We start from the raw sequence: 26,145 nt of genomic DNA on the forward strand, positions 1-26,145 counted from the left end.
AATTTTTTTAATTTTCTTTTAGCCAATTATCTTATGTGGGGGCTCATTTTTTACGGGATGAGCGGACGGTTTTATTGGCACTATTTTGGGGGCTATATGACTTTTTGATCGCTTGCTATGAAACTTTTTGTTATGTAAGGTGACAAAAAAAAAATTTTTGCACCTATTTTTTTTTTTTTTTTTTACTGTGTTAATCTGGGGGGTTGGGTCATGGGGTATTTTTATAGAGGAGATTCTTACGGACGTGGCGATACCTAATAAGTCAACTTTTTTTTAATAATAATTTAGGTTTTAGACTATATTATCCTTTTTGATACCCTAAAAAAAAATTTGTATCTCTAAAGTCTAAGGGTCATTTTCAATTTTTTTTTTTATCTGATTATCTTATGTGGGGGCTCATTTTTTGCGGGATGAGATGACGGTTGTATTGGCACTAATTTGGGGGCTATATGACTTTTTGATCGCTTGCTATTAAACTTTTTATTATGTAAGGTGACAAAAAAAAACTTTTTTTGCACCTTTTTTTTTTTTCTGGACCGTGTTAATCTGGGGGGTTAGGTCATGGGGCATTTTTATAGAGGAGATTATTACAGACGCGGCAATACCTATGTCTACTTTTAATAAATTATTTTAGTTTTTTTGGGTGTCTCAAGTCTGAGAACCATTTTTTTTTTTTATCCCATGTCAGTCCTAAATTGGGATATAAATTTAGTACTCCATGGAAGTGTGATACTCCCTGAAGCAACCGTCAATGCAGAGGCCCGGATGATCGGGGCATGTGTCGCACTGAGTAGTCGTGTCCTTCCGTATCCCCCTCCTGAGACACACTCTGCACTTTTTTTGGGTTCGTCCCTTCTTTCCAGTATGGGGGACCACACCTGGAAAGTGTTGGCCAGGGACGATCCGGGCGCCTACAGTTCCCGAGGTACTCCGGCCTGCTCTTTCCCGGTCCGAAAAGATCAGGGCCTTGAGGACTGCCTCATAGAACTGGAGGAATGTCCCTGTGCTGCCAGCGCTTCGGGATAGTACAAAAGAGTTGTACATGGCAACCTGCACCAAGTAGACCGCAACTTTTTTGTACCATGCCCGGGTTTTGCGCATGGCGTTATATGGCTTGAGGACTTGATCCGAGAGATCAACTCCTCCCATATACCGATTGTAGGCGACGATACAATCGGGCTTGAGGACCGTTGCCGCGGTACCTCGCACAGGGACAGGGGTGATGCCGTTACCATGAATTGTGGACAGCATAAGGACATCCCTCTTGTCCTTATACCTGACCAGCAACAGGTTTCCAGTGGTAAGGGCACGGGTCTCACCCCTGGGGATGGGTACCTGGAGGGGGTGGGCAGGGAGGCCGCGTTGATTTTTCCGCACGGTCCCACAAGCGGACGTGGATCTGGCGGCAAGGGACTGGAACAAGGGGATACTGGTATAAAAGTTATCCACGTACAAGTGGTAACCCTTATCCAGCAGTGGGTACATAAGGTCCCACACGAGTTTCCCGGTAACACCCAGAGTGGGGGGACATTCTGGTGGTTGAATCCGGGAATCTCGCCCCTCGTACACACGAAATTTGTAAGTGTACCCTGAGGTACTCTCACAAATTTTGTATAGCTTCACGCCATACCTCGCCCGCTTGGAAGGCACATACTGGCGGAAAATGAGTCTCCCCTTGAACGCAATGAGAGACTCATCAACCACGACCTCCCTTCCAGGTACATAGGCCTCCATGAATTTGGCCCCAAAGTGATCGATGACCGGCCGTATCTTGTACAGACGGTCATGGGCAGGATCACCTCGGGGTGGACATGCTGCATTATCGGAATAATGCAGACATTTCCTGATGGCCTCAAACCGGGAGCGTGTCATAACCGTACTGTAAAGTGGGGTCTGATATAGGACGTCCCCACTCCAGTACAGCCTGGCACTGGGTTTCTTGACCAGGCCCATATGCAGCACGAGGCCCCAAAATGTCCTCATTTCGGCTGCACTGACCGGCGTCCAGCCACCGGGCCTGGCCAAAAAGGAGCCCGGGTGTTGAGCGACGAACTGTTGGGCGTACAGATTCGTCTGCTCCACCATCAGATTTACCAGTGAGTCACTGAAAAAATGACAAAAAAAGTCATATTCAGTGTAGCCCACTGTGGAAATCTGGATTCCTGATTGGCCTACAAAATCAGGAATCACGGGCTCGTATCGCTCTGGGCTACACCAGACAAGTTCACCGGCAGGGTGCTCCGGTGGATTTAACTGGTGGGCCGGGAAACCAGTACGAGCCCCAGAGCTGCTCGTACTAGTGTGGGCCACAGGGTCCCTAACATGGCGGTCCCCTTGCTCCGCCTGGCGGCGTCTCCGCCGCCTTGGGGGCTCATCATCATCGCTAGATGATGAGGAGGATGCGGATGACAAAAGGAATGTGGGGTCATCCTCATCCTCACTGGGACTCTCGGACTCGGAGGCAAGCTGGGCGTATGCCTCCTCGGCCGAGAACGTCCGGCGGGCCATAGGGGAGTGTGTGTCTGCGTGTATATGTGCGTGTGTGTAACTCTTTATTTGGTGTGCGTGTGTGAGGGGGCACGGGTGTTCACGAACTCACCCTAAAACTAACAGAAAAAAATAAATAAAACTAACTAAAAAAAGGGCAAAAAAGTGAGGAAAAAAAATTCAAAACTGCTGATCAACCGTCCGAAGTTGATCAGCGGTGGGGTGTGCGATGCGCTTACAGTGGCCGGACGCTAAGTGCCGGTCACAGTCAGCGAACTCAAAAAAAAAAAAAAAAAAAAAAAAAAACACCCCAAAAAAGGTGGGGGGGGGGGGGGGGGGGGAAGTGGCAGGGGGAGGGGGGCAAATGGCAGCACCCCTGGGGGGTCTAGGGTCACACAGCTGTGCTGTGGACCCCAGACACCCTAACTAGGGTGATGCAATAAAAAGTAAAAAAAAACTAACTTTCCCTTTTTTTTCCCTGCCTATCCCAAACTTTCCCTAGCTGTCCCTATGTACCTGATGGGGTGCTGGGGCACAGATCGGGTCCTGGGGGCACAGATCAGGGGTGCTGGCAGCGATGGTGGACACAAGCAGGCAGCTCCTCTCTCCTCCGGCGCTGGAACACAAAAGGAGGAGGAGAGGGGCGCCTGCCTCTTTTGAATCTGCCGCCGCACCGCCCCCTGACCAATCAGAAAGCGATCCTGAGTGGTGATGTCACCATCACCACTCAGGATCGCTGGATGGTGATTGGTGGAGTGAAATCACACCACCATCACCATCCTGTTCCGGGTTATCGGGTCTTCAGAGACCCGAATAACCCGGAAACGCAGAAAACCGCAGGTCTGAATTGACCTGCGTTTTTTTGCGATCGCATACATGGGGGGGTCACCGGACCCCCCGACGCATTTGCCCCAAGTGCCTGCTCAATGATTTGAGCAGGCACGGGGTTCCGATCGCTGCCGGCCGCGCGGCGGTGATTGAAAATGCACAGGGCGTACATGTACGCCCTGTGTCCTTAAGTACCAGGGCACAAGGGCGTACCTGTACGCCCTGTGTCCTTAAGGGGTTAAAATGAATACATAAATGTACAAGCTTTGTTTTTAACAGCAGCACTTTCTAGTGGAGAAGGGGATTCTTCTGTCAATAGACGTCTATGTGAAGGAAGGCAGGGCAAGTTACAGATAATGTGAACACAGAGGAGTGTATCTCAGCCTATAACTATTTTATTCTTTTGTTTCTGGGGTCATTCCATCCTTCTGAAAGAAGATCAAGGAGCCAGAAGAAGGTCCATCTGTTTAACATAAAAATATTGGGGGAGATTTGATAAAACTTCATCTCGTTAGAATACCGGATGGAAAGCTGATTGTTTTTCTCTCTAGAGTAACTGTGAGCATCCGTAATCAGTGCTCACGGTATACAGGGAAAACTATCTGAAATGATCTATTTCCCTCCAGTCACAATTTATCAGCTACAGCTGAGCCTCGCTTTCCTGAGCATCCGTGGAAACACCAGCAGAAAAGAAGCTAGACATAGTTAAAGGAACACTTCAGTTATATTTTTTAATCAAATATTAATCTATGTGTAAAAATTCCATGCATTTTTTTTTTTATATAAAAACAAACGGATGTATGGTTTTCTGGATATAATTTTTTTTTTTTTTAAGTCTGGCTCTTTAATAGTCTCTTTGTTTTGACTTTTAGCCCCAGGCAGTCTTGTTTAACAGGTGCCCCCTGTAGTGACTCAATTAGAACATCTCACAAGAGAATGACATAGCGGTCATACTGTTATCCCAATTCTACACGTACCATTATAATGAGGATTACACTTGAAAAAATATATTTCCCCTCAAAGCAATAGTAAACTAACCGTGGGTCACTTATCTTTTATCTCTGTGATGACTGCTACAGAAGGACAATATTTGGTATTTACGGTAATCTTTAACAGCATAGTACTGCTGAAATGAACAAGCAACCGCCAAAAAATTTTAATAAAATGTGCTTTCTATCAATACGGAGTTTGAAAAATACTCCTTTTTGATGGAAGTGTCCCTTTAAATATGACTGTGAAAAATATATAAAAAAAATCAAAAAAAAAATCTGTAAAGTACAATATATCTAGCAGACGAGTGTTAAAATTACTTTGTAAATCAAGGAAAAGTAATAAAGGGTTAATGCTGTTCCTATTTAACAAACATGATCTTACCGCTGGACTTCCACCGATTCCACCTCCAAGATCACTTCCCAGCTGTAAGGGAAACATTAAAGTTACACTCCCAACAATATTTGCCGTCAAGAAACATTTAAAGTAATGATAGCTCTTATAACAGGTCTTAACTTGTACAGAAGTCCATTCAAAGTAAAACTGAATACAGAGAACACTAAACTAAATTGCAACCATTAAAAGTATACTACAAAGGTGCACAAAGCAGCAAGTTACATTAGGTCATTCTCCCTTCCCTCCTCTCCCCAACCCACTGAACAAACTGAAAATAGAAAGAATAAATCCAGACAAATCTGTGGGTGACATGTCTCACTCCTCACTAAGTTTGTAATGTTAGTATTTTTGTATGAAAGACATCTTTAGAATACACTTTTTGCAATCCATCTCGATCTGGTCATGAGCCTGTTAGGGAAGTCTAGCCTTTTGTATGTATATTCCATATTGCTTACATATTTTAATGGAATGTTGCAATTTTGTGAATGCATAGCCAGGCTCTTTTATTCATCATACAGTCTGTCAGCATTTTTGAGCACAAAAAACTGCTGACACAGCTAGGTAGTAGCAGGGAAGAGCAGGAACGACATACCTTTTCTTGAGCTTTAAAGGAAATCCTCAGCCTAACAAGTGAGATTTTAGATTTCTCCGCCGGAGGAAGTTGCCATGGTTAAGGCACTAAAAGAGTTCAAAAGGGGTCTGGATGCATTTCTCCAGCATATTAATATCACCGGTTATGGCTACTAGATTGCTGGAGATGGGACACTGAACCGGACAGTGACCTCAATTGCCCTAGTTGAAGTCGGGAAGGAATTTTTCCTCCTAGAAGTTGTTTCAGATTTAGTTGGTCACACTTTAAAATAAATATGTTTTTCTCATTTGCATTATTTTATTATGTGTGAAAAATGGTGCAATAATTATATATTTTGAAACCCTTTTTATAGATAAGGGATAAAGGAAAGCAGCATAACTTATGTTACAAGCCCAAGGCTTGGTCTCCACAGAAACTGGTAAAAGGGTATTCCCAGCATAAACATTTATGGAATAGCATGTGGACTCATGTTCTCCACACAGATGAGGGTCTCAGAGGTGGGACCCCATCCTCCAAAGCATGGATGGCATGTGCACAAATCATGCCACAAATGTTTATGATAAAAATACCGCTTTAAAGGGCATCTGTCAGCAGATTTGTACCTATGACACTGGCTGACCTGTTACATGTGCGCTTGGCAGCTGAAGGCATCTGTGTTGGTCTCATGTACATATGTGCCTGCAGTGCTGAGAAAAATGTTTTAATATATGCAAAAGAACTTCTAGGAGCAACGGGGTGTTGTCATTACACCTAGAGGCTCAGCTCTCTCTGCAACTGCCGCACCCTCTGCACTTTTCACAGGGCCGGGCAGTGAAAACGTGATCACGCCTGGCCCTGACTTCTCCTAAAGTCAATCAAAGTGGAGAGGGAGCAGAGAGAGCAGACCTTTTAGGTGTAACGGCAATGTCCTTGTTGATCCTAGAGACTCATATGCATATAATTAAACTTCATTTTTCTCTGCAATGTGGGCACATATGAACATGGGACCAACACAAATGTCTTCAGCTGCCAAGTGCACATGTAACCGGTCAGCCAGTGTCATAGGTACAAATCTGCTGACAGATGCCCTTTACAGTTATACATGTTCTGGTGTTCATATGGAGATTTCAGGAAACACCGTTCCCGATGTTGGACTTCACCCTCCAACTGTGATAGAAGTGGATATCATTCTGTTAAGATGGCGTCCACATCCTGCCTCAAGGCCCGAGACAACACCCTGGCACGTCTGCCAGCAAGGACAAAGAAACCAAGGCTTGTGCCCATTCATGGATATGTTTTGCAGTTGCTTCCAATGTATGAGAGTATGCAGATATATTTTATCTTATTGTCCAATTGGGGGAGTCTGGGTATGGCCCCCCTCCCGTCTCTCATGAGGTATAATAAAGTTAAGAACTGCTTGGACCCCGGCTGGTGTCAGTGTTTCTTCCATGCATGTTAATATCCTAGGATGCTGATAATTTGGAGCAGAAAGACAAAACTAAAAGCTCTGTTTGAGAGCATCGATATCACAACTGCACTGTTAACATCCATAATAACGAGCTCTTCCTATGAGCTCTCAAATATACAGTAATTATTGAGCAAAAAGGCTTACCTATGTAATAGAGTTTTCCCATTAGGTTCTTATTGTGGCAGGCAATTATCATTCCCGTTCAACAAAATCATCAGCAGTGTTTTTCAACTGTACTTTAAATGCTCACTTTGCTCGCCCTTTCAGCACAAGCTGTCTCCCTATTCCCTTGTTCTGGGATGGGAGCCTAGAAGCTGTGTCAGCACCCTGAACTACTACATGAATCACATATCCTGCGGCAGCTACCAACCTAGTCAAGCAAAGGCTCTTCAAATACCAAGCTGGATGAAGTATGCTGGTGGTACACTAAAACTACGCTGTCTAATATACTATACTCTGTGTGATATATATACAGCATAGGCAAGGAAATCCCCTGCAACTTCCCTGCAAAACCATACCATCGGAGAGGAGGCATTTAATTTTACTGTTCACTTACTTAAAAACAGGGCTATTTCAGAAATATACATGTATATACAGTATACTGTATTAGAAACAAACCTGATTATGTTTATTTATTATTTACCTATGTGGCCCATACAGATGTGTCCTGATTTACCTTTCCTCTTGGCTCAAGATATCCCAAGATGAGTGACACGTGGTGACCCTTTTTGTGTCACAGAGTAAGGGCTCATGCACACTACTGTGCTCAGTCTGAAAAATAGCTTGCTTATCAGTGGCATCTCCTGGATCCATGGCGGCTCCTCTGGCCCGAACTCACTGCATCATAGTAACTTACAATGCAGCGAGTTCCTATCTGACCGTGGGTCTATTGAAGTATACTCACATCATGCGAGTACAATACAATACACCAGTGTTCTGATAAGAACTCACTACATCGTAAGACTACTGTGACGCAGTGAGTTCGGGTAAAAGGAGCCGGCCGGTCTGGGAGATGCAGTCGACACAGGGGCTGTTTCCCGGACTGCACATGGTCGCGTGCATGAACCCTAATGCAGTTTTTTTTCCCCTTATAAAAGCTGATAGTCTCACACCCCTCATTTCATCTATTATCATTGGGTAATTCTCTTAAACGGGTTGTCCCTTTTTTTCTATTGATGACCTATCCTCAGGATAGATCACCAATATCAGAACGGCAGGGGCCAACTCCCGGCACCCTTGCCGATCAGCTGTTTTACCTGCTTGCAATCAAAGTTGCAGCGGTGAGCCATCCCATTCACTTCAAGGGGACGGCTCCTTCCTTGCTTCACTTGAATAGGAAGGAGTCGTCCCATAGAAGTTAATTGGACGGCTTAGGTGTAATTACGTCTGCTCACCACTGTGGTGGCGACGGCGAGCAGGTAAACAATGAAGAGAAGGCAGTGCTCTCTTCAAACAGCTAAAGATAGGTCATCAATAGAAAAAAAAAAAAAAAAAAAAACAGACAGCCCCTTTAATTTATCTGAATTTCCCTAACTAAAACCTATAAAATTAAGGTCTTGCCCAGGACATTTACAAAGTGAGACCAAAGCAATAAAATATTATTCACCTGGAAAATCCCCTGGCTCTCAAGCGCCAGCACTCAGATGCTCCCGGCAGTCTATGTTGCTGTCCTGCAGTGATGACATTGAGGCTAGCTGCATGTCACTGCTGCAGCCAATCACCACCCACTTATTACCTGCATATGAACATTGCAGCCAATCACAAGCTTGATAGCCCATAAACCAGCAGCAGAGGTGGGGATTTTCAAGTCATGTAATATTTCTTTTTTTGTTTTATGACATTCCCTGCTGTCTCCTCAAGTTTTAAATGTCCCAGACAAATCCTTAAATTGATGCTTTAAATAATAAGAATAAGAAACCTTTCTGTTCTGCCAAAAAAGTGTTTAGGTAGGACTAAGTAATTAAAGAAAATTCACATTTACACTATTCCAAAAGATGAAATTTAGCTAGACATAAAAGGTCTAAAACAAGAGTGACATCCTGATATTTCAATCAAACATGGTGCCCATCCTTGGCCTACTTAAAGGGAACCTGTCACCGGGATTTTGTGTATAGAGCTGAGGACATGGGTTGCTAGATGGCCGCTAGCACATCCGCAATACCCAGTCCCCATAGCTCTGTGTGCTTTTATTGTGTAAAAAAACCGAATTGATACATATGCAAATTAACCTGAGATGAGTCAGAGCTTGAAAATATGACTCTTCTCTGGTCACACAAGTAAGATATGACTCTTTTATGTTAATTTGCATATGTATCAAATCGTTTTTTTTACACAATAAAAGCACACAGAGCTATGGGGACTGGATATTGCGGATGTGCTAGCGTCCAAATAGCAACCTATGTCCTCAGCTCTATACACAAAATCCCGGTGACAGGTTCCCTTTAAATATCCATTATCTGCTCAAAGAAGATTCTAAGCACATAAATCCAAATTCACTGATTTCATTGACTCTTTATGATTTTCAAAGGAAACTAACACTTTGGGGGAATTTATCATGGGGAAATTGTTGAAGTCAGTTTTTCTTGAGTCTGCATGGCTGTAATTTGCATCAAACTTCTCAAACTTTCTACGTTGTCAAATTTGGTGCATCTTTCAACATAACATTTTGGAGGAGATTTCTCAAAAATAGAGGTAAAGTAGAACTGGCTTAGTTGCCCCTAGAAACCAATCAGATTCCGCCTTTCATTTTTCAGAGCCCTTTTGGAAAACAAAAGGTGGAATCTGATTGGTTGCTTTGAGCAAGCTAGTTTCCTTTACACCAGTTTTGATAAATCTCCCAGAATGTTATGTTCAGAGATGCACAAATTTGACAACGTAGAAAGTTTAATAAATTTGACGCAAATTACAGAGTTAAGAAAAACTACACCAGTTTTAATAAATTTTCCCCTTTGAATAGAAATGCTACTCCAGAATTTTAGGTAACATCCCTACTGGTGTGACATCTCCTGTGACTTTTAAAAAAGTCAGAGGTGATAACTCTGGCATGTACCTAATTAACATAGCTAACATCTACTTTTTAAAAGTAGTAAAGGTGGTAAAAAATAAATAAAAAAAAGTTGCAAAACTCTGCACAAAATTGGCATAATAAATTACCCCCTCTATGTTTTAAGCTATATCACTTGGAAGCATCTTCCATACAATCATATCATTAAATCCTTTATAGCCTTATAGATATGCAAACATACAAACCAGTAAAAAAAATAGTGTCACACATGACAGACTTGAAGCAGACAACATAGGGATATAATGGTGTATCTATATAGTTTTTCTAAAGGGACAGGTTGTGTTTGGTATCTCACTGAGTAGCGGGAGGGGGGGGGGGGTGGATTGTGCCAAGAAAGTCTGATAAACTGGATGCTTCTGAACATAATGTTCACAGCCGAATGCTAATGACCATGCATGTGAGCTGCCTGATGAGAGGGAACAAGGGTCTGTAATGAAGACCAATGGAAAGGAGGGGAGAACAAAGCCAGTTTATCAGTATACTACTAAGTGAGAACCAGTTACCCATTGCGTATCCTCTCCCATCTGCAAGGGTAGGCAGGACACAGGAGGAAAGAAGCAAAAAGGTTACTGACAGCTGAACTGCAGAAAACAACAATCAGTGACTACAACAGCAAGTCTAGAGCCCCAGACAATTACGAGCTAAAAAGTGGAACTTTGAATAAAGTCTGGGCAAGAACACAATAGTCACAAACACAATTCATAAATGGGGTATATGTGTCTACTAAATGGGTATCTCAACCTTGTCTCTACCAGGACACACTATCACAATTTAGCAAAAACATAAAATATAATTACTCATGTAAATTAGTTATAAACCTACACCTAAGAGACAACATACAAGCACACATATCACAAAAACTCTTGGATGTCAACAACGTTACAGAGTTGGAAGACCTGTCCGGCTTATCTGCATAATTTAAGATGATGAATTTGAGCAATAGGTTTATTAAGCCATAAGAAAACATTATACTTCTTACCAAACTGTCTAGCCCTCCGCCAAGCAGATCCACAGCTCCCATCTGCATTGTTGATACTTGTGGAACATTTCCTGGTGGTCCAAGGTCAAGGTTCAGAAGGTCACCAAGGAGGTCTCCTTGTGAGGGAATGACCTGAGGCTGTTCAAGGGAGACAGTTGGAGTAGGTCCTACGGGGCTGTCTCCAATATCAATGCTAAAAAACAAACAAAAAAAAACCAAACCCAAAACATGCAGTAAGAACTTTTTAGTACAGTCAGACATACTTTTTTTATTTTTATTTTCATTTTTGGCAGGGAGCTTACGGTCATTGTAAAATTTCAAGACTGCTATAATACTGCTGTTCAGCAACTTTAAGCATGTTCCAGAGAGAAAAGATTTGGTCCTTAACAGAGAATTGGGCTATATTTTTCACTTCAGTGGGGCCGTGCTGTTTTAACCATGGCAATAAAAAATGCAACATTTGTCCTGTCCAGCTTCTGCTCCGACACACTCCCAGTTAGTAGTACAAACAGGGAAAAAATGTAAGACAGACTTTTTTTTTTTTCTTTTTAAAGTCTAAGATCTGCCACCTTCTATTAATACAAATGTTCACATAGGTTTAAAAGGAATCTATCACCCCTGTCATCGTCCTCCCTATCCAACTGTTTGCATAGACACATAGCTACAGTTCACCTGATTAAAATGCAGTTTTTCTTTTATTGAGCCGGGGCTCTATCCCCTTAATATGCAAATTAGCAGGGCTGTGGAGTCGGAGTCGAGGAGTCGGAGTCAATTTTGGGTACCTGGAGTCGGAGTCGGAGTCGGCAAAAAATGAACCGACTCCGACTCCTACTAAATTTAAATTGGAATAAAAAAATAAAAAAGCAAGTTTAAATGTCCTAATTCATAAACAGTTATAATTAATGACTTCTCTACTGTAAGAATAAAGGCCAATGCATGCAGTGCCTCACGTAACCGCAAAACAAACGCGTTCAGTGATGTGAAGAAGCATGCTTTTCATATGCTTCACTATATGGTACGCAATGCACAATTAGGAGTGGCAATACATATACTTTGCATTGTGTTGTGTTCTGATGTTACAGGGAACACAATGCCCATGGTTAACATAGCCTCTCACTGATAAGGGATTAAGTAAATATGTGTTTTGCAGGACTAGAGACACTTGTATAAGTGAAGGGAATGGAGGGTCAATAGTTCAAGACTGAAGCTGTAAACCATGGATGTCAAACTCATGGCCCTCCAGATGTTGCAAAACTACAACTCCTATCATTCCCTGATAGCTGTAGTTTGCCCAGGCATGATGGGAGTTGTAGTTTTGCAACAGCTGGAGGGCCACGAGTTTGACATCCCTGCTGTAAACCATTGGAAAAACTGCTGTCATTCAGCTAAGGCTATAAAACGTGTAAACTCAGAATGTTATCTTAAACTTTAAACATGACTATGGGATTCTTCTAGGGAAATCATGTTTTAAAATAAATGTCCCTTCTTGGATCCTCCCACTGCCCTGTCTTCAGCAGAAGATCAGCACACAAAGGAGAAGGCAGCAGCTTCTGCCCAACTACCTCTCTGTGCTAGAAGAGCTTAGAAGAACTTCTTTCTTTCCTTCAAGGAATGTATAAAATACATTTGCATATTAAATACAGAGGAGTCGGAGTCGGGGAGTCGGAGTCGGAAGTACAAAAAACTGAGGAGTCGGAGTCGGAGCATTTATCTACCGACTCCACAGCCCTGCAAATTAGGCCTTTGCTTTCATTGTACCCAAGCTCCACTCATTTCTGTGGCCAGTCCCTCCCTCGCTGCTTTGACACTAGCTGGCCCTGTCAATGAAACCATTGACTGGCCACAAAAAGGTGCGGAGCTTGGGTGCAACAAGAGCAATGGTGACACCTCATTGCACCAAAGGCATAATTTGCATATTAAGAAAAAGTAAGCCTGGAAAGGAGCCTCAGATCATCAAAAGAAAACCAGCATTTTAAATCAGGTGCTCGACGGCAATGTGTCCATGGAAACAGTTTGATTGGGGGGGGAGGTCGCTGACGACAGATTCCCTTTAAATATCGTATGTTACAGAATTAAAAAAGTAAAAATTCTGGAACTGTGCAAAAAAATAAAATAAATGTTGTGCTTGCTTCGCTTCGGCAGCACATATACTAAAATTGACATAAAAAAAAAAAAATGTTAACTTTAGTACCATAAAGGTGATAAGCGTGAATCAGGGGAGTAGTGTCAGACAAACTACTATTCATTTGCAAGATAAACTGTGGATGAGTTATCACTTTTTTTTGTCTGAATTACTCGTACGACCAGGCTTTGATTTTCAGATGAATAGACAGGCTCAATAAAAGTACTGACGACACACACACACACGCACAAAGTTTGACAGCTCTATAATACACTAGTTGTATATGGGAGATGTAAAATGACTAGAAGTTTCTCCCTAACAGGTTAACAATTACTGGTATCTGACCAAACAAGACAGAGATACCCGTCAGGACAAGCGATAAGAGCAGTCATAAATAGCTTCATAGTATTGTCAAATTCTGAAAAGAGGCTGCTGATAATATCAATATGTCTATCCGCTAAGGCTTATTCTCCGAAAAGGCTTCGAAACGATATGAAGCAGCTTTTCAGTTACTTATGTCTTATCAGTCAAAATAAAGTATAAAAGAATGATTCATGGCGAAGAACAGAACTGTTCAAATGCACCTTATACCTGGATTAACCATGAACCGTTAATCCAGCATAAGGAATATTCTTAGTGCCTATTTGGTTATCAATATGGATCTATATCTTTGAAGATCCAACTTATAAAAAAGATAGACCTTGTATTAAAAACACTTGCTTATTTGTACCGATCTGATATTGATGACCAATCCTAAGGATAGGTCATCCAAAAAAATAATAATGTAAGTCCTAGAAAACCCTCTTAAAGCAAAGCAACAAAACAGAAAACATGATTTCATATAGATGGCAACACTCACCTTCCATGCTGTATGGGAAGGTGCTTACGATGAACGCCATGGCTGCCTTCAACAAAGGCATTGGGTGGTTTGTGGTAAACTGAAGCTAGTGAACCAATGTGGCAAATCAACTCATCCAACAAAGTGGGCTCAATCAAGTCGGTCTCCTCAGAGATCAAAGGCTTCTCTGAAAGCACTACTTCCTTGGCAGTGACAGGGTCAGTAGACAGCAAGCGCCAGTAAATATATCCTCTGTCACGTAGGTCAGGGTTATCAGAATCCTAAATGAATGAAAGAAAATGGGTCATTGAAACTACACTTACAGTACACAATCATCAATACCGTTAATTATATTTTAATTTCTTAAATTTAGATGAAATACCACAAGTTGTCACCGTAAAGGGCAGACCAATTTATATGGAATAAACTCATCACATACATTACGCCTCATTACTATTCATCTTCTCAATTTGATTAATCTGCATTTTAGCAGATTTCAGAACCAGAATTTTGCTATAGAAAGAAAGTATGGTAGAAGTAGACAAAGGGAAAGATCACGAGTGGAGTTTTTTAAGTCAGTCTTTCTTATATAGGTTGTGCGAGCTACAGGTTTTGATGACCTCTCCTCTGAATAGGTCTACCCACATTCAGTACCCTCACCGATCAGATGTTTTGGGCAGCTGTGGTGCCGGAAACTAGAGTACACAGTGTATGGAGATGGAAGCAGACAAAATGAATGAAAGCTGAGCTGTAGGACACTGGTTCAAGAGACTACATAAAGTATGAAGCCTTCAGCTCCATGACAAAAGAAAGGTGAATAAATTATGCACCTGACTAAATTAGACCTTGTTTCCCAAACTATAGCTCTAAAGACGCTATTTACAGGGTGCAAGGGATAAAACTTTACACTAGGGAAGTTCTGTAAAATCTCCCCAGTGAAACTAAAGAAATGTAGAACCATATATTGGAGGATTTCAAGGATTCTGAGATTCTGCACTAGAGAAGCTGCAGAGGGAATCACAGGTTTATCTCAAATCCAGATAAAGCAAGAACCTGGGTCGGAATGTCAAATTATATCTGATGAGGAAGTCCATGAAATTTTTTTTACAGCACAGTATTTACAGCCAATAGTTCCATAGGGTAATTTGCTAGTTTCTTAAAAGGGTTGTCTACCTTTTAGATACTGATGACTTATGCTCAGGATAGGGCATTAATATCTGATAGGTAGTGGTCTGACATGGATGCTGAATGGCAGATGACAGCATGGCCACTACACAGTGGACAGAGCCTTCTGCTTCCGGCAGTTGCTCCAAATAGCTGATCAGTGGGGGTGCAAGGTGTGGGACCCCCACCAATCTTATACTGATGACCTACCCTGACGATAGGTCATCTAAAAGGTGAACAACCACTTTAAAGTGACTATAGAATTTACTTACAGTTGCAAGAAAAAGTATGTGAACCCTTTGAAATTATATGGATTTCTCCACAAATTGGTCATAAAATGTGATCTGATCTTCATCTAAGTCACAACAATAGACAACAATCATAGTCTGTTTAAACTAATAACACACAAATAATTAAATGTTACCATGTTTTTATTGAACACACCATGTAAACATTCACAGTGCAGGTGGAAAAAGTATGTGAACGCTTGGATTTAATAACTGGTTGAACCTCTTGGCAGCAATAACTTCAACCAAACGTTTCTTGTAGTTGCAGATCAGACGTGCACAACGGTCAGGAGTAATTCTTGACTATTCCTCTTTACAGAACTGTTTCAGTTCAGCAATATTCTTGGGATGTCCGGTGTGAATTGCTTTCTTGAGGTCATGCCGCAGCATCTCAATCAGGTTGAGGTCAGGACTCTGACTGGGCCACTCCAGAAGGCGTATTTTCTTCTGTTTAAGCTATTCTGATTTACTTCTATGCTTTGGGTCGTTGTCCTGTTGCAACATCCATCTTCTGTTGAGCTTCAGCTAGTGGACAGATGGCCTTAAGATCTCCTGCAAAATATCTTGATAAACTTGGGAATTAATTTTTCCTTCGATGATAGCCATCCGTTTAGGCCCTGACGCAGCAAAGCAGACCCAAACCATGATGCCCCCAACACCATACTTTACAGTTGGGATGAGGTTTTGCTGTTGGTGTGCTGTGCCTCTTTTTCTCCACACATAGTGTTGTGTGTTTCTTCCAAACAACTCAACTTTGGTTTCATCTGTCCACAGAATATTTCACCAGTACTGCTGTGGAACATCCAAGTGCTCTTGTGCAAACTGTAAACGTGCAGCAATGATTTTTTTGGACAGCAGTGGCTTCCTCTGTGGTATCCTTCCATGAAATCCATTCTTGTTTAGTGTTTTACGTATCGTAGATTCGCTAACAGTGATGTTAGTATATGCCAGAGACTTTTGTAAGTCTTTAGCTGACACTCTAGCATTCTTCTCCAACTCATTGAGCAGTCTGCGCTGTGCTCTTGCAGTCATCTTTACAGGACGGCCACTCCTAGTGAGAGTAGCAGCAGTGCTGAACTTTCTCCATTTATAGACAATTTGTCTTACCGTGGACTGATGAACAGCAAGGCTTTTGGAGATACTTTTATAACCCTTTCCAGCTTTATGCAAGTCAACAATTCTTAATCGTAGACTTCTGAGAGCTCTTTTAAGCGAGGCATCATTCACATCAGGCAATGCTCCTTGTGAAAAGAAAACCCAGAACTAGTGTTTATAGGGCAGGGCAGCTGTAACCAACACCTCCAATCTTATCTCATTGATTGGACTCCAGTTGGCTGACACCTCACTCCAATTAGCTCTTGGAGATGTCATTAGTCTAGGGGATCACATACTTTTTCCACCTGCACAAACAAACAAACCGTGAATGTTTACATGGTGTGTTCAATAAAAACATGGTAACATTTAATTCTGTGTGTTATTAGTTTAAGCAGACTGTGATTGTCTATTGTTGTGACTTAGATGAAGATCAGATCACATTTTATGACCAATTTGTGGAGAAATCCATATCATTACAAAGGGTTCACATACTTTTTCTTGCAACTGTATACTATTTTAGTCAATAAGCAGTATATATGACCATACATTGATATATTATTGGTATTTATTTGTGATGCATCACTGGTTGTAATACATATTGATAGTGAGGTAATATTAGCAGGCTATGGCTAACAGATTATTATTAGTAGATACTACTGATGCACTACAGTTTGTAATAGATATAAATAGTGAAATACTAGTAGGAGGTTATAGATTAAAGTGAGTGCTATCAGAATGGCGCCTGGTGGACAATTGTTACTTAGGGATTCTTACTCTAATAATTTGCATGATTTTAAAAATTAAAAATTTGTAGGTTTTAGATTTTTATTTATTTAAAGAATGTATTCTAATGCTTGATCTAAGGCTTTCCTTAAAAGTAAATTGTACAGTCAATAAGGCCTCATGCACACGACTCTATCCATTTTGCGGTCCACAAAATGTGGATCTGCAAAATAAGGATGATATGTCAGTGACGTCCATGTTGCAACCATTTTTTTCTTTCTTACTTCAGTGGGTCTATGGTGTGTGTGTGTGCGTGTGTATATATATATATATATATATATATATATATATATATATATATATATATATATACACACACACAGTACAGACCAAAAGTTTGGACACCTCCTCATTCAAAGAGTTTTCTTTATTTTCATGACTATGAAAATTGTAGATTTACACTGAAGGCATCAAAACTATGAATTAACACATGTGGAATTATATACATAACAAAAAAGTGTGAAACAACTGAAAATAGGTCATATTCTAGGTTCTTCAAAGTAGCCACCTTTTGCTTTGATTACTGCTTTGCACACTTTTGGCTTTCTCTTGATGAGTTTCAAGAGGTAGTCACCTGAAATGGTCTTCCAACAGTCTTGAAGGAGTTCCTAGAGATGCTTAGCAGTTGTTGGCCCTTTTGCCTTCACTCTGCGGTCCAGCTCACCCCAAACCATCTCGATTGGGTTCAGGTCCGGTGACTGTGGAGGCCAGGTCATCTGGCGCAGCACCCCATCACTCTCCTTCATGGTCAAATAGCCCTTACACAGCCTGGAGGTGTGTTTGGGGTCATTCTCCTGTTAAAAAATTAATGATGGTCCAACTAAACGCAAACCGGATGGAATAGCATGCCGCTGCAAGATGCTATGGTAGCCATGCTGGTTCAGTATGCCTTCAATTTTTTATAAATCCCCAACAGTGTCACCAGCAACGCACCAGCACACCATCACACCTCCTCCTCCATGCTTCACGGTGGGAACCAGGCATGTAGAGTCCATCCGTTCACCTTTTCGGCGTCGCACAAAGACACGGTGGTTGGAACCAAAGATCTCAAATTTGTACTCATCAGACCAAAGCACAGATTTCCACTGGTCTAATGTCCATTCCTTGTGTTATTTAGCCCAAACACGTCTCTTCTGCTTGTTGCCTGTGCTTAGCAGTGGTTTCCTAGCAGATATTCTACCATGAAGTCTCCTCTTAACAGTTGTTCTAGAGATGTGTCTGCTGCTAGAACTCTGTGTGGCATTGACCTGGTCTCTAATCTGAGCTGCTGTTAACCTGCGATTTCTGAGGCTGGTGACTCGGATAAACTTATCCTCCGCGGCAGAGGTGACTCTTGGTCTTCCTTTCCTGGGGCGGTCCGCATGTGAGCCAGTTTCTTTGTAGCGCTTGATGGTTTTTGTAACTGCACTTGGGGACACTTTCAAAGTTTTCCAATTTTTTCGGACTGACTGACCTTCATTTCTTAAAGTAATGATGGTCACTCGTTTTTCTTTACTTAGAATTTTTATTATGGCAAGAAAAAAGCAGCTAACAGTCTATTCAGTAGGACTATCAGCTGTGTATCCACCTGACTTCTCCACAACGCAACTGATGGTCCCAACCCCATTTATAAGGCAAGAAATCCCACTTATTAAACTGACAGGGCACACCTGTGAAGTGAAAACCATTTCAGTTGACTACCTCTTGAAGCTCATCAAGAGAATGCCAAGAGTGTGCAAAGCAGTAATCAACGCAAAAGGTGGCCACTTTGAAGAACCTAGAATATGACATATTTTCAGCTGTTTCACACTTTTTTGTTATGTATATAATTCCACATGTTAATTCATAGTTTTGATGCCTTCAGTGTGAATCTACAATTTTCATAGTCATAAAAATAAAGAAAACTCTTTGAATGAGAAGGTGTGTCCAAACTTTTGGTCTGTACTGTATATACAGACGTGGACAAAATTGTTGGTACCCTTTGGTCAATGAAAGAAAAAGTCACAATGGTCACAGAAATAACTTTAATCTGACAAAAGTAATAATAAATTAAAATTCTATAAATGTTAACCAATGAAAGTCAGACATTGTTTTTCAACCATGCTTCAACAGAATTATGTAAAAAAATAAACTCATGAAACAGGCATGGACAAAAATGATGGTACCCCTAACTTAATATTTTGTTGCGCAACCTTTTGAGGCAATCACTGCAATCAAACGCTTCCTGTAACTGTCAATGAGACATCTGCACCTCTCAGCAGGTATTTTGGCCCACTCCTCATGAGCAAACTGCTCCAGTTGTGTCCGGTTTGAAGGGTGCCTTTTCCAGACTGCATGTTTCAGCTCCTTCAAAGATGCTCAATAGGATTGAGGTCAGGGCTCATAGAAGGCCACTTTAGAATAGTCCAATTTTTTCCTCTTAGCCATTCTTGGGTGTTTTTAGCGGTGTGTTTTGGGTCATTGTCCTGTTGCAAGACCCATGACCTGCGACTGAGACCAAGCTTTCTGACACTGGCTAGTACATTTCTCTCTAGAATTCCTTGATAGTCTTGAGATTTCATTGTACCCTGCACAGATTCAAGACACCCTGTGCCAGACGCAGCAAAGCAGCCCCAGAACATAACAGAGCCTCCTCCATGTTTCACAGTAGGGACAGTGTTCTTTTCTTGATATGCTTCATTTTTTCGTCTGTGAACATACAGCTGATGTGCCTTGGCAAAAACTTCGATTTTTGTCTCATCTGTCCACAGGACATTCTCCCAGAAGCTTTGTGGCTTGTCAACATGTAGTTTGGCATATTCCAGTCTTGCTTTTTTATGATTCGTTTTCAACAATGGTGTCCTCCTTGGTCGTCTCCCATGTAGTCCACTTTGGCTCAAACAACGACGGATGGTGCGATCTGACACTGATGTTCCTTGAGCATGAAGTTCACCTTGAATCTCTTTAGAAGTCTTTCTAGGCTCTTTTGTTACCATTCGGATTATCCGTCTCTTAGATTTGTCATCAATTTTCCTCCTGCGGCCACGTCCAGGGAGGTTGGCTACAGTCCCATGGATCTTAAACTTATGAATAATATGTGCAACTGTACTCACAGGAACATCTAGTTGCTTGGAGATGGTCTTATAGCCTTTACCTTTAACATGCTTGTCTATAATTTTCTTTCTGATCTCTTGAGACAGCTCTTTCCTTTGCTTCCTCTGGTCCATGTCGAGTGTGGTACACACCATATCACCAAACAACACAGTGATTACCTGGAGCCATATATATAGGCCCAATGGCTGATTACAAGGTTGTAGACACCTGTGATGCTAATTAGTGGACACACCTTGAATTAACATGTCCCTTTGGTCACATTATGTTCTGTGTTTTCTAGGGGTACCATCATTTTTGTCCATGCCTGTTTCATGAGTTTATTTTTTTACATAATTCTGTTGAAGCATGGTTGAAAAACAATGTCTGACTTTCATTGGTTAACATTTATAGAATTTTAATTTATTATTACTTTTGTCAGATTAAAGTTATTTCTGTGACCATTGTGACTTTTTCTTTCATTGACCAAAGGGTACCAACAATTTTGTCCACGTCTGTATGTGTGTGTATATATATATATATCTCTATCCATGGAAAAGGTCTGGCAGCACTCCCTTAAAACGTTTTCGGTGTAGGGTGCCCATGGCAATCCCTCGATTCAGGATAGTAGTCAGATAATGAAAGTCCGCAGCACTCCTTTAAAAGATAAAATGTGCTCTTAATTCACACATATCAAGTGACAACGTTTCGTTTCTCTCACAGAACCTTTCTCACCTGACTTGAGAAAGGTTCTGTGAGAGAACCGAAACGTTGTCACTTGATATGTGTGAATAAAGAGCACATTTTATCTTTTAAAGGAGTGCTGCAGACTTTCATTATCATATATATATATATATATATATATATATATACACACATATATATATATATATATATATATATATATATATATACCAGGTTGTGAAAAATAATTACCAGGTGTAACAACTGACCATAGGTTCTTTTCTCAAACTATTTTGTAACCTAGACAAGCGTATGTATGGAGGTTTCAGTGTTGGTCTCTTTAAAAGGTCAAAAATGTGTGCTTCTTATTGAGGACTGAGCTTAAATGCTGATATTCAGATTACTGGAACCACTTATTAGCTGCAGCAGGGGGCTGTAAGTACAAAACAGCTGGGCACAAATAGTTCTAAAAGAGGCAGTGCCTTTCAGCCCACGCTGCTAACTACATTCATTGTAATATATGATCCACATGGAGCAATTCAAAGTTCATGGAGATCAGACTAGTTCCACTGCCGTCAACTGATAAACAAGGATAGTACATACGGGCTATTTTATATATTCATTAAAACAGCTGTCCAAACTGGCTTTTTGGAATTTACTTTTACAGCTAAGGTTACCCTTCTGGCGTAGCAAAGGGGTTTTTCAAGCAATTAAATATAGAAAAGAACCTATTTGTCTGAAAACTCACTACATAATGCTAACATAGTTGAGAATTATTTTCCTTTTCATTACCTTTTCCAACTCTGTTACAGTTTGTTAGGTAGTGCTGTTATTACTTCCTCGCCTGTGTAATTAGTTTGATCACATGTTCCTGTGACTGCATGATGAACATTTGTAAAGTGTAAACCGTGCATTATTTGTAAAGATTAACATGCTTTAGAGGAAAAGAGCCTTAAAGGGGTTCTGCACTTTGTTTAAACTGATGATCTAGATCATCAGCATCTGATCGGCAGGGGTCCGACACCCGGGACCCCCGCCGATCAGCTGTTTGAGAAGGCAGCAGCGCTGCAGCCTTCTCACTGTTTACCGCTAGCCCAGTGATGTAACGACTAGTATCACTGGCCTGGGTGTGGCTAAGCTCCATTCCCTTGAATTGAGCTTAGCCCCGCCCAAGCCAGTTGATACAAGTTGTGACGTCACTTGGCCAGCGGAAAAAAGTGAGAAGGCCGCGACGCTGCTGGAGTGCCGCTGCCCTCTCAAACAGCTGATCGGCAGGGGGTCCCGGGTGTCAGACCCCCGCCTATCAGATGCTGATGATTTATCTAGAGGATAGATCATCAGTTTAAACAAAGTGAACCCCTTAAAAGGTTGAAGTAAATAAAGAAAATATCTATAGATATACTTGAATCTGTTCCAACAAATTATTTGAACCTCCCCATACATATCACCATTTTCTTTGTTTGCCTCACATAAGAAATTGCTTGCTTACAGCTGTGTCCACACTCACCTTAGGTCTAAAATTTGGCTACAGGCTCAGTTTTTCATTAACCCTTTCAGGACCAAGCCATTTTTCACCATAAGGACCAGGGCATTTTTAGCAAATCTGACACGTCACTTTATCTGGTAATACCTTTAAAACGATTTTACTTATCCAGGCCATTCTGAGACTGTTTTCTCGTCACATATTGTATTTCATGACAGTGGTAAAATGGAGTCAAAAAATGTCATTCTTATTTATAAAAAAATACAAAATTTATCAAAGATTTGGGCAAAATTAGCAAATTTCAACTTCTCTCCTTTTATAATAGATAGTAAGAACTCCAAAAAATAGTTATTACTTTACATTCCCATAGGTCTACTTCATGTTTGGATCATTTTGTGAATGCCATTTTATTTTTTGGGGACGTTAGAAGGCTTAGAAGTTTAGAAGCAAATCTTGAAATTTTTCAGAAAATTTTCAAAACCCACTTTTTAAGGACCAGTTCAGGTCGGAAGTCACTTTGTGAGGCATACATAATAGAAACCACCCAAAAATAGAAACCACCATCTAAAAATTTTAGAAACTACACCCCTCAAGGTATTCAAATCTGATTTTTACAAACTTGGTAAACCCTTTAGGTGTTCCACAAGAATTAATGGAAAATGAAGATAACATTTCAGAATTTCACTTTTTTGGCAGATTCTCCATTTTAATAAAAAAATATTCCGCTAACAAACAAAACAAGGGTTAACAGCCAAACAAAACTCAATATTTATTGCCCTGATTCTGTAGTTTACAGAAACACCCCATACGTGGTCGTAAACTGCTGTACGGACACACGGCAGGGCGCAGAAGGAAAGGAGCGCCATATGGTTTTTGGAAGGCAGATTTCACTGGGATAATTTTAAGCTGCCGTGTCACATTTGAAGACCCCCTGATGCACCACTAGAGTAGAAACTCCCAAAAATGACCCCATTTTGGAAACTACGGGATAAGGTGGCAGTTTTGTTGGTACTATTTTAGGGTATAAATGATATTTGGTTGTTCTATATTACACTTTTTGTGAGGCAAGGTAACAAAAAAAATAGCTGTTTTGGCACAGTTTTTATTTTTTGTTATTTACAATGCTCATCTGACAGGTTAGATCCCATGGTAATTTTAAAGAACAGGTTGTTACGGACGCGACAATACCCAATATGACAACTTTGGTTGTTTGTTTCCGTTTTACATAATAAAGCATTTTTGAAAAAATTCTCACCTGAGGGGTTAGGTCATGTGGTATTTTTATAGAGCAGGCCGCTACGGATGCGGCTATACCTAATATGTAAATTTTTATTTTATTTTTTACATTTAACACAATAAAAGCATTTTTTTTAAACCAAAAAAAATCATGTTTTAGTGTCTCTATAGTCTGAGAGCCATAGTTTTATTTATTTTTTTGGACCTTGGACGATTGTCTTAGGTAGGGTCTCATTTTGGTGACTGTTAATTTGGTACTATTTTGAGGGGCATATGCCTTTTTGATCACTTGGTGTTGCACTTTTAGTAATGTAAGGTGACAGTTTTTTTTTTAGCAGTTTTTGTTTTATTTTTTAGACGGTGTTGTTTTAAAAAGCTGGTTATCTTGTGACACACATATCAGGACATTTCCCAGCAAGAGGAAAGGTAAGGAAGAACAAATTTGTTTACATTATATCACTGATTAAACTTTATAAGAAAAGGCTCCAGTGACTCTTGCAGGAAACGTAACATATATTACTAGGCACCAGTGGAGTGTATTTACTGTATCTTTCGCCCCATAAGACACATTTTTTGGGGGGGAAATGCCCCTGCATCTTATGGGGCAAATTCTAATGAGCATTATAACCATGACCATTATGGAAGCGCTCATTAGTACCGGAGGACCAGGAAGCGGTGACTGCTCTGTACTCCCCGCTTTCTGGTCCTCGGCTGACAGCTGTGCAGTGGCTGCGCACAGCGTGAGGGCGCTCTGTGACCTCACTCTGTGCGCGTCAGGTCACAGCACAGCTGACGGCAGGAGGAAGAGGATCGTGCTGGAGGAGAGGAGTGGCAGCACTTGCAGCAGGATAGGCAAGTGATTCTTTTTTTTGTTTTATGTCTTATGTGGCTGAAGACAGGCATGGGGCCTGAAATATGGCAATGGAGGCTGAAATATGGCAATAGAGGCTGATATGGGGGTTGAAATGGCCATGGGGACTGAAATATGGCCATGGGGACTGAAATATGGCCATGGGGACTGAAATATGGCAATTGGGGCTGATGAGAGGCATATGGTGGCTGATGAGAGGCATGGGGCTCTTATCTGAGGTCTGATTGGGGGTCATTCACATTGGAGTCTGAGCTGAGGTCTGATTGGGGGTCTATTCTGAGGTCTTATTGGGGTCTTATTAACATTGGAGGTCTGATTGGGGCTGTCATCGTAGATCTGATTAACATTGGGGATCTGACTAGTGGTCTGACCCGAGGTCTAATGAAAAATATTTTTTCTTATTGTCCTCCTCTAAAACCTAGGTGCATTATGGGCAGGTGCGTCTTATAGGGTGAAAAATACGGTAAACACATATTACATATATCCTTATTATTAATAATCCATAGGAAAAAAAATGTCTGCACAATGTAATACTGGACCTAATTTCTACTATGGCTGTGTATACATATGTTCATGTTAATTTGCCTTAGAATATATTACTGTAATTTCCTAATAAACCTCTTTTTCTTCACTGATGACTGGCTAAACTCTTGCCATTATGGACATTACTTATCCATGAGCTGACCTCTTGGTGAGCTTCTGCACAGCAACACATCTTAAAAAGGAGAGTTATAGTGGAAAGCCAGAGTCTCAAGACTACACTAATTCAGACTCCTAATATACAACGCAGCTAACACGAAGCAATAGATTACAGCTCTGCCCTAATGGAGCAAAGCTTTATAAAAAAAAAAAAAAAGCAGACAGTAAACCACATTGAAGAAAATAAATAACAGGTAATCAAGCCCTATAATTAGCAAATAATATGTAATAGCACAAGACACAGTCTCTTGTATTGGTAACATGTTTATATACACATGTATTTACTCTGAATATGATGGAGCCATACCATACCTGTGTCGCAAGGCTCAGGACTTGCTGTACTAGCTCCTGGGTCTCGGATGGCTTCTTCAAGAACAGTTTAACAATGGCAGTCAGAAGAGTCAGTTGCACCTATGGGAAATAAGATAAGATACTTAAATGAATAAGTTCTCCTAATAGTACCCTCAATTCTTAAGGGCCCTTTACACTGGCCAACAATCCGCAAGATAATCGCTAACAAGCGTTCAGAGGAACACGCGTTAGCGGTTATCTGGCGGTCTAAAAGTTAAGAGCAAAACGCTCCTTCATCGGGTAATAGAAGATTCATGCGGACGCAGTGGATGCTGTTGTTTGCCGGCAAACAACGAGTCTGTATGGGGAAGAGCAATGGCATTAAAGATCGTTCCTCCCATACAGGGGAGGAGATTGCTGCATGTAAAATGCAGAAGTCCCCTCCACTGACGAGCAGGTGATTAACGGGAAGTAACGCTTCCTTCCCGACAATCTGCTGCTGAATCATCCCGTGTAAAGGGACCTTTAGTTTACATCTAAATCTTTCACTACCTTCTACCGTCTTCAGGCTAAATAGTGAAACACAAGAGGTTGGCCACTCTACTTCTAGACAAGTCAATGGCATTATATCAGTGTATATGAAAAATAAGCAACCCTATACCATATAGAGAAAAATCTATTCATCTGTACTGATATACAAACAAGGCAACATGAATATAAAAAATGTTAACCCTTTTATGTAGTCTTTTGCCTAGATCAAT

At 41.1% G+C, this 26,145-nt stretch overlaps 1 protein-coding gene across 1 annotated transcript in view; it reads right to left on the reverse strand.

Moving 5' to 3' along the window:
- Positions 1–26,145, reverse strand: part of LOC122932006 (AP-1 complex subunit beta-1) — a 114,588-nt gene that overhangs the window by 35,454 nt on the left and 52,989 nt on the right. The window contains exons 12-15 of the mRNA XM_044286146.1: positions 25,406–25,504; positions 13,765–14,024; positions 10,784–10,976; positions 4,690–4,731 (exon numbers count right to left, since the gene is read on the reverse strand). Coding sequence (XP_044142081.1) covers positions 4,690–4,731; positions 10,784–10,976; positions 13,765–14,024; positions 25,406–25,504 — 594 coding nt within the window. The remainder of the gene's footprint in view (positions 1–4,689; positions 4,732–10,783; positions 10,977–13,764; positions 14,025–25,405; positions 25,505–26,145) is intronic.

This window comes from Bufo gargarizans, chromosome 3 (genome assembly GCF_014858855.1).
Source record: "Bufo gargarizans isolate SCDJY-AF-19 chromosome 3, ASM1485885v1, whole genome shotgun sequence".
Lineage (NCBI taxonomy): Eukaryota > Metazoa > Chordata > Amphibia > Anura > Bufonidae > Bufo > Bufo gargarizans.